The sequence below is a fragment of the Micropterus dolomieu genome, linkage group LG12 (assembly GCF_021292245.1).
Source record: "Micropterus dolomieu isolate WLL.071019.BEF.003 ecotype Adirondacks linkage group LG12, ASM2129224v1, whole genome shotgun sequence".
Lineage (NCBI taxonomy): Eukaryota > Metazoa > Chordata > Actinopteri > Centrarchiformes > Centrarchidae > Micropterus > Micropterus dolomieu.
The window spans coordinates 3,242,590-3,252,838 of NC_060161.1; the positions used below are offsets into that span (position 1 = coordinate 3,242,590).

At 39.3% G+C, this 10,249-nt stretch overlaps 1 protein-coding gene across 2 annotated transcripts in view; it reads right to left on the reverse strand.

The window, feature by feature from the left end:
* sptbn1 (spectrin, beta, non-erythrocytic 1) overlaps positions 1-10,249 on the reverse strand; it is a 61,098-nt gene that overhangs the window by 5,306 nt on the left and 45,543 nt on the right. For both annotated transcript variants that reach the window (XM_046065811.1, XM_046065812.1), the window contains 4 exons: positions 8,853-8,953; positions 8,342-8,396; positions 1,794-1,996; positions 1,246-1,419 (listed from right to left, as the gene is read on the reverse strand). In XM_046065811.1, coding sequence (XP_045921767.1) covers positions 1,246-1,419; positions 1,794-1,996; positions 8,342-8,396; positions 8,853-8,953 — 533 coding nt within the window. The remainder of the gene's footprint in view (positions 1-1,245; positions 1,420-1,793; positions 1,997-8,341; positions 8,397-8,852; positions 8,954-10,249) is intronic.

The window sequence follows — 10,249 nt, forward strand, 5'->3', positions numbered from 1 at the left end:
GGAGTATCTTTTCTCTATGATTTGAAGGGCTAACACCCAGTAGTTGAAGATTCGATGCTTCGATGGGCGGAGCCTGATTCGACGGTCAATCTCACAGTCGAAGCTTCGCAGTGAAACGAGGATCACGCCATTTTGGTGATATGGGGGTGCTCAACGTCTGATTTTACATAGAACTACCAGTTTTCTCCCAATAAGTTAATATACAGCCCGTTACAATACACATTTCAACGTTTAATGCTGTAAATAAACATGTAAAAAGAAAAAACTTCCAACAAATGTTTTTAAAGTGTGTGAATAAATCCAATATTGTAACCCTAACCCTGGGTCGTCAGTGCGCATGTGTGGTGGCAGCAGAGGAAAACTTGCTGAAGAGACGGAGCTCCAGCTTCACTGGTGTTGTGCCGAGTTGTTCGCACCTGGCGGGACTTTCGGATAATTTATCACCGTTGATGAACCACACAAAGAATATCGTTTTTAAATAGCCGGCTACTTGAAATAGACCTGCGAGGAACCGCGACGTGCATGCAGCTGTCGGCAGCACGCAAAACTCACACAAGACCGGTGAATGACCGGGGGGAGAAAGAGAGAAAGAGAGAGAGAGAGAGCGCTTCAAGGGTCTTCAAAAAGCCTCGGTTTAGCTGGAAATTTTGAGTGTAAATTGAATGAATAGAGTCTGCAGCTTCTCAAGATTAAAGCGGAGCTACCATGTGTAACCCCCCCCCCACCTCTGCTCGCAATCACCGCGCACATGACGACACACATGATTCGAGTATCAGTCGACTACAGGCAGGGCTTGACGATTCTGATTCGACTATATACATCCTTAGTCGGGGACAGCCCTGATGATTTGTAAGCAGATTTATGGATGTTTGTCCACAATGGGTAACAGATCTGAAACTGAAACTACAAACACTGTTTCAGCTCTCTGTGTTAAGATGCGACCGAGTTATGACTCACAGACGGAGTGCAATGTTTGACACAAATTGCAGCACTTCACTGCAGGCAGCATCTTTATAATACCTCACACTGCTCCCTTGGTGCCCCCTCTCAGTCTGCATTTGCTTGAGAAACAGAACTTCGTTAAAGGAGAAAGAGTAACTAACTGTATCATCCGTTAACCAGTCAGATTCGCAAACCAAATATGTTCCTCGTTTTATCTTTCAGTTACAGTTCGGCGCACTGTTCTGATCCTCAATGTGGGTCTGCGAAACAAAGAGTGAGTGTTTCCATCATCGGGATGCTCACTTGAGCTTGAAGACGTGTTTCTTCTTCTTGTAGTCCAACGCCACCTCGCAGACGGCATCCTTCAGGGTGACGGGAATCTCGCTGTGGTAGGGAATCCCCTGACTGGCGCTCTTCTGATCCTTATAGAAACCCATCTCCTGCTGATTGATCACACAGTACACATTGTGCCACGACCTGCAGAGACACAACGAGAGTCAGATCATTTATCAATATCTCAAAGTTAAATCGCTAAAATTACAGATCTTTTACCATTTTACCATAAATTTAAAAAAAGAAAAACTTGTCTTTGGTCAACTATTTCTATTTTACAGAAGTAGTCAACACTTAGTCTAAAACAGATGAATCCACCTCAAAACTTTAATTTAGATTTTTTTATTTCTGTTAAATCAACTTCCTTCATGAAGAGGAGGACAAGAGAAGAGTAATTTAACACCAAAATAGAAAAGCATTGTTTTAATAGTTTTAGTAGACCAGCTAAAACAGTAGAAACACGTCTTGGTTGCTGCATTTCAGAAGTTGGTTTTGGCCGATCACCGGGTGATTCCTACCTGCTAGAAGCCTTCTTGTTATGCCCCTCCCACTCGTGTTTGCGGTGCAGGAAGCCCTCCAGCTGGGACGTGGGAGCGTCCAGCTGCGTTTTGGCCGGCAGGGTCGCTGCCTGGCTGGCCTTGCCCTTACGTGAAGCCCCGGGAGACTCCGTGGGGCTGGGCTCCGACACCCCGTTCACCACCTCGGCCCCGTCGACGTTTTCCTGGAAACAGAAGAGACAGGAGAGTCAGAGGAGGACTGTGGATAGATGAAGCTCCCTCACTTATTCTCTTTTAAAGACACAGAAGCTGTAAATCATTGATCAGAGCTGCAGCATGCAGAGCAGAGCAGAATCACAGGCTGTGTAGACACACTTCTCTAAACTTACCCACAACTGGTAGATGAATATGGTTTTTTTTGTAAATTGTTTTGGTGTTTGTCTGCAACCTTTAGGCCTACCATGCTTTCATTTCCTGAATCTACTCACACTAAATAAAACTTGAATTAATAAAACTGTTGACAAAGCCTGAATCAACTGAACATAACTGTAGCAGGTCAACTTAATGCACTATGGGAACTAGCTTCAAGTTGCAACATTAAAATCGGTTTGGGTTTAGACAGAGACCATGCCTTCACATCAAACGGCAAAGCAACATATGCTAAATACCGTTACTACTGACAAGATATTTTAAAAACACATATAGTGTAATCTTCTTTGTCTTGGGGCCAAGGACCACAATGTAAATACACTGCATTTAATATGCTGTGTTTACATACAAGTCACCAGAAGAAATTAAACCTAAAAAATATGACTAAACCAAACCGGAAGCGATACCCAAGTCACTTTAAGTAACAAGTAAGTTTTAAGTCTTGAAGCTAAAGTCCCGAGTCAGTCAAGGAAACTATCGTGTCCCAAGTTCTAAACCAGATTATGTAAGAGAGAGAGAGAGAGAGAGAGAAAGTGTTTCCCTTTCCTGGTTGAGTCCAGATCTTTTAAAGTTGTTACACTTAATCCTCATTAAATCATGAATACAGTTGTCAAAGTCAAGTCTTGGTGGCTTTCATAAAGTCGAGACTGAAGTCATCAAATACTGTACGTCTCGAGTCCCTGCCTCTGAACTAAACTACAACCTACCTCAAAACCAACGCAAGCTAATCTCAACTACACTGGACTAAAGAACCATCGGTCAAACCACAGACATCAGCTACATCAGCCTTTGTAATGCATTTTTAAGCTTTTGTTTTTTCAGCATTTAATTGTGAGAGCTCAGCGCTGGACTCTGATTAGACAAACATCTGCATTGTATATTACCAGCACACACGGTCTTGTCTGATCATACACTGATTATTCGTTTTAGGACATGCATTATAAATCACAACACCACTCCATAAAACACACACACAAAATGGTGGACAGTGTGAAGAAATACAAGGAGAGGGAGAAGCTAGCAGATGGGAAGAACAAAATAAATCTCAAACAATTATCCACAAAATTGCTTGGAACTCATTACTCGACATCATTAATGGTGAGGGGAGAATGCGATTGGCCTAGTATCAAAACAGATTTAATTTTTTCCACACCACACCCACTCCAACCGGATGCTTATTACCCTGTTACTGAGCTCTTCGTGGCCTGGACGAATGGTGGATGCTCTTTTTGAGAACAGTTCAGAGGCTGGACCAATCCTGGGCGCTTTAACTGTGGGGCTGCAACAGCTGGACGGATCCTGGGAGCTTTTATTTAGAACGTGGCGAGCGCTAGACCAATTGTGTGAGCGTTTTACTGGGAAACTTAGAGGCTCAATTAATCCTGAGATCAGTTTTATTGAAAGCTTGATAAGGGTTGGCCCAAATCGAAGAACTTTCCCTGATAGCTAATCAAAGGTTGGATCCATTTAGAGATTTCTTTAGTGGAAGCTTTTCGAACACTAGACCAGTTCTTAGAGGTGTTTGTTACCGTTTCTTAAGCGTTGGACCAATCCTGGGAGCCCTTACTGAAAAACGGCCGAGAGGTAGACCAGATCTAGAAGCTGCAACTTTAAAGCTCATCACGCTTATGACCAATTCCGAGTACTTTCATTGAAATACCGCAAAAAAAGACTGTATCCAGAAACATTCACTGTCGACTCGACCAATCCCACTGGCCATTTAATCTCTCCTAATAAGTGGCTGCCTGAGTTTGAAATGTATCAGTCTAGCTTCTGTCTACCAATATTCATGTTTCTCCTCTGGAAATAATAGACGACGTGTTTATCTTTAGGTACGGGCGAGAATAAAAATCATGTGATAGAAAGTTACATTTTACAACATTTTCTATAATCATTTGATCGTACTAAACTCTCAATTATCAAAGCATATGAAGTAGTGCTATTTAACATTTCAATATGTCACACAACCCTTCTTTCATGATAAACCCTGTCAGAAATTATTGTGATGACTACTTTATGAGGATTTAACTTTTAAGTAAAAGCTTATATTCTGGGACATTACAGATAAGACAAGTAAAGCTGGGCAGACTGTATGGATTAAGCCCCTGACAAATTGTACTGAATTCCTCGGTTGTAATTTGATTAGCAGTTTGAGATCTCAACACATTAATTGCCTCTACAATCTGGCTCTCATCCGTTACATTTCTGGAAGGTCAGAAAGTATGTTTGTCTGTTGCGGCTAAATGTGGCCTTGAGTGTTTTGGTATAAAACTGAACTTCGCTGCAAAGCAAACAAATCAAACTGTATGTTCCATCTGCGGTTCCATATTTTTCTTTTCTTCCTTCTTATTTTCGGTTCATAGTCACTGGACAAAACCAACAGGGGCTTCGGTGTTGTGTGTATTTATTAATCTTGTACGTTGTGTTAACTCCGTGTCTGCACCCAGCTTAACACCTAATTAGTTTATCCAAACATTTTTCCTTTTACAAGATGAGAGCTTTAAACCATCACCAGCAGCTACAAAACATTAACTGTGGTGGTACATTTCCTTGCAACAACTGCTACCGTGGCAGGAAATAGCAGCACCTATGCGTGGTTATCCTCCTTTTCCAAAAATTGTATCTCTTTTGAATTAATTTGCCCACCAGCCGATCATTTGGTCAATTCTACTCTACTCTCAAATCAAGGAAATTTGCTAATAATGGAAGTTAATTTTATGGCTTTGCAATTATTATTTGAACTTGATTTTGAACCATGTCAATGAAAGCAGCCTACAAACCAAATAACAATCCGCCACAGTATATATATGTATTAAAATAAAGCCCCAGGATGAAAATCGGTGGAAAACATGATGAAGAAATACAACATTGACAGAAATGCTAATGATGGTGACAGCATGCAACAAAAATATCATTAAAACCAATTCTGTATATGTAGAAAAGTCACAGCTATACATGGATAACACATGGACAGACAAACCAGAATGGGTCAGAGAGCGCTGATCGGTTCTAACCGGGTTTATTGGGGAATGTGTGTTAGTCAGGGAACGACTGAAGGATGGACATGCGACAGAAAACATTTAGAGCAATAAAGAAATGATAACAGTAAAACATGAAAAACAGAAAGTGATAATGACAATACAAAACAGTGACACAAAATCATAACATAAAATATAAGGATTGAATAGATAAACACAGGCAGTGGGACATGTCTAAATGTTTATAAATGAATGATCAGTTTTACGTGAAGGTGTGGATTAATTTTGAATATGGATTAATTCATATGCAGATGATCTGTATGTACAATGATTATGTGTAAAAACAGTATTGTTGTTATTTAAAAAAACACAAGTCAAAGTACTAACTTTATTTTTCTGGAATGAGTTTAGTTTGTCAAACTTGCACAAAATCTTTTTTAATTAATTATTAATTTGACTCTTAGATTAAGTCTCAATTATCCAAGAAAGAAAAATAATACATATGAAACTTGAAATATAACTTAAAATGTATATTATTGGTTTGCCTTTGCTTTCTATTGAATTGCATTAAAAGCATGCACATGAAGATGCAGTGGGGAGATGCAACCGAAGAAAAACGTACAGCTCAACGTTAATTTCTCCTGTTAATTTAACAGTTATAATTATTGTACCATTTCTCTGGTCAGCGGGCTTTAAAAGTTGCGAATGCAATTTACAGTATTGTATAATTTGGATTCTTATCCAGAAGTGAGAACCTTATAGTATTTTCAAATTGTTAATCCTGAACAGTTAACAGTAATCTCAGTTTTTATCCAATTTCCACAACAAACTGTTAACTATTTCAGTAATTGAAAGTGAGAAGTCATCTGTTAATCACATACCGGGCTGGTTTATGTAAATAAACATATGGGTACTTTACACAGAGTGAATGTTGTATGTGTGATGGAAAATGTAGTGATACACATGCTGAACTCTATGAAAAATAAATATGGAGGATGGTGAATTTGGGCTGAGGGATGTAGAGACACCTGGGGCAGGTAGATACTGTATGAGTAAAAAAAAAAAAATTCAAATAACCTCTACGCCAGAAATATTATATATATATATATATATTTTTTTAATAAATGTCTGTCTGGCTTGAACAAAATATAACTTTAAAAAATATAAAACAAAGAGTAGAATTTTGAAAATCAACTCTGCATAAATCTGAATGATTTTGAGATTTCAGCTTAAAATCCTTTATTTTAAGACAATAAAAGTAAGACATCATTTATCTGAATGTGACCTCAATATATTTTGGAGAATATTCTAATAGTATTACATTGTTTTTGGTTGAATGCCTGCTTTATATTTGAGGTTTCATTTTACGTTTGATTAGTATTTCTCATTACGCTGATGACACCACACTTTGCACACGGGAATAAATATCATCTAAAAAATCCAACAAAACTTTAACTGATCCTCAGATTTGAAAATCACTGTTGATGTAATGATTTAGGAGGGAGGGCCATGTCTCAAGTGTTCATATTCCAGAGGGTGAGTTTATAAATGATGACGTAAACTAACAGACACATTAACAGCTGAGGGGAGAGGATGACAGGAGTGTCGAGCTAAGAGAGACAGAGGAAAGAAGGGAGGAGTAAAAAGGAAAATGAGGGGAGGAACGGACAGAAACACGCGTGTGGTTTGTTTTTGTATATGTATGTGTGTGTTTTGTGGTCCCACACACCGCTTATGCACTCACACCGAAATAGAGATTCATACCCATTTCTCTAAATGTCTCAAAATACAAACATTTAAATATTTAAGTCAGTGACATTTACATTATTCACGTACACCCTACACTGTTTGGTAATTTTTCAGGTTTAAAGAGTACAGAGCACCATTTTGTAACATGTTTATCATTTTTACTGTGGTATATCATTGTTTCTAATTTATTTTTAATCAAACAAATTGGGTACAAAAAGGAATGTTAAAGAAAATCAGCAAGAACTTGTATATTTGCTTGAGAAAGCTTCTCAGCGGTTACATTTGATTAAATATTAAAGTTTTCCTCCCAAAGAAAAAGTTGTCAATTTAACTAATTGAAAAGGGACACCACAAAGATTAAAAGGTATCATCTACTTAAGCTACTTTCCATTAGTACCTAACTAAGTTTCCTTACAGTTTTTATCTGTAGGAAGTTCCTCCTTCATGCATTATGAAGCAGAAACAGAATAAAACTGAACAGGCCTGTGTGTCCACCTGGATCTCATTTTAAGTTCTGGCTTCTGTTACTGCTTGTTCAGTGGTAGTTCAGTGGGCATGAGCTGTCTTTACATATGTCAGACTTTATCCAGGCTGAAGCGTTTTAGCAGAATATTTCAGTGAGCACCAAATTTAAACAAAAACCGCTTTGCATCTATTTGACAAATGGCAAACAACAGCTTGTAATCAATTCCTCTCTTCCAATTGAATAAAAGCAGCTCAGTCACCACATTTATCTCTTCAGTTCAGTCTTACAGAATTTGAACTGCTTCTTCCTGTAAAACACCAAGACTGAAAACAAGAATCCAGGTGGACATGGAGGGCTTATTAAAAAAAAAAACAACTGCAGATACACTCTTAAATCAGTAGTACTACAGCGTAAAGGTGCAACAAATCAAAATGTTCTGGTGTTATGTTGCTTCATCAGTCCTATGGCTTCCTGGCCCGATGTTCTTACAAAAGAGGTTCCTAGAGGTGATTTAAAGGCCTCTCATTTTGTTAAAAGTATTTATACTAACACCTTAAAACAAAGTGATTGTTATCAGTTCAAGCTAAAATTACACATGGGGTACTTTTAAAATTTTTATACAGAAAATATTAATCAGTAAAGAGGAGAAGCAAAAAATAAACGCTGAAGACAAATGATAAATGCAGGAACAGTGTTGTTGTTAACAAACCCAGTTAACAACAGAGTGAATGATATTTCTGTATGAGGTCAACGGTTATTTTTGTGATGTTTATGTCTCTGCATGCATGTGCTTTGGAGTGTGTGTGGTCATATTTAAGCATCTTGAATGTACATGTATCATTAGTGTGTGTGTGTGTTTATGTGTTTGTGTGTCAGAGTGCGGTGGTGGTCCTGCGGTTCTGCAGGGTGCTGCTGTATTGCTGGTAGGCAGGTGAGCGGTAACTAACCCTGGGAGACTCCTGATCGGACGGCAGCCCGTTCTGAGAAAGCAGCTCACCCTCCCTGCAAACACACAAGGTACACAAAGACTTACACACACTCTTGATGAATTTTACACTTATATAAACACACAAGAGCTGCAACTGTTCACTACTTTCATTATTTATTACAAAATGGCTCTTGCACACCGGCAGTGAAATATTATGTATTGCCAAATTTTGTGCAGAGTTCACTGTCATCTGCCCTGTTGAGGTCATGAACTTTTATCTGCACCCATTTCCTTTTTTGTTTTGTTTTCACTTTCAGTAGAATATCAAGAATCAGCAGAGGCTGAAAGGTCGCCTTCAAAGATATATTAAATCCTCATGAAAAACAATAGAGGAAGTACAACTTGCATCTGACAGTAATGAAATGAAAAGCAGTTACTCCTACTGCAATGGTAAACCCACCCCTTATTATGTCACAAAACCCAAAGGCGTTCAATTTCCAATAATATAAAACAGAGAGAAAAACTCTCACCTCTGCTGTGCTGCAGCGTCGCCGGGCTGAGCCTCAGTAGGCGGGGGTTGTCTCCTCTTCTCTTCTTCCTCTTGCGCTCTTCTCACTTCCAACAACTCCATCTGCACACACAAACACAAGGGGCCTTATGGAAGAACCAATCACACAAGAACATTTGTTCTTGACACGCACGTACGAGTCATTTAAAAGAACTTCTTCAGACCTGTCACACGAGTCATGTACAGATAATCTGACTCTCTCCACAAGGAGGACACTCGTTTGACTTAATCTGAATGAATTTAGGTTTATTTGATGGTATGATTGTTATTGGCATATCTAGGCACACCAAATCCTCTTCAACTGTCTCAGGGTCTCATATTCTCTGGTCATATTAATCATTTGTTTCTTTATTTCTGTCACAGTACAGAGCTGCTTTGATGACAATTCACTGAAAGCTGTATTATCAATATTTTCTAATTGTTTGGGTGACTACAGACACTGCTAAACTTGTTATCTATCTGGCCTGTGATTTCTGACACCAGGAATTTTTTTACTCTTAACATTGTTGTGATTGAAACTTTACCACAAATTGAGTAGAACAGGCAGCCTTTCATTGCAGTTTTAGAGGCCAAGATCATGCTAACGATGACATCTCATGAACGCCCACCTCCTCATTAATAGGTGGAATTCAGGCTGAAAGGAGCAATTTATGACATGTTTGTCGAGTTAAAAGAGTTTGGTGATTCTGACTTGATCAAATTTCACAGAAAAGTTTTAGGATAAGGAAATGAAAATATTCCTGCATGAGTCCATTTTAAAACTTTCTCATGGCTCCAGGGTGTGAGCACACTCGAGTCTCACCGTGGTCAACCTCTCCAGAGCGGAGAAGCGTTCCTCCCAGGTGGCGGCCGACTTCTCAAAGGCCTCGTGGCGTTTGATGAGTTTCTCCACCTCGTCCACGTTCTGGCCGATCTCCCTGCTGGACAGATAGGGCTCCTGACCCAGCAGCCACGCCTCGGCCACACCTGCGTCCCGGGAGAACTGGTGCACCTCCAGGACTGAACACATACACACATGCATTTCCACGCTCACGTTCTGTGAACATATCGGCTGAATAAACTGAGACACTGTTGAGTGACTGACTTATTGGATGAAACAACTTACCCAGTCTAAGCCACTCCCATCGGTCCTCCCACTTGTCAATCATGTCTTTCCTCTTATCCGTCAACTGTAACAACTTTTCTTTAATCTGAGGGGAGAAGACATTTTAAGTGAAGATTTAAAAGTGACGTCATGAGTTTATGACAACTGTACAAAACAACATGAGCATCAATCTGGACGCTGTAATGTACATGTTACTTTGAAAGGAAGGCCTTTAAAACAAGACCGCCACCACTTCACTTCTCTTAAAATAAATA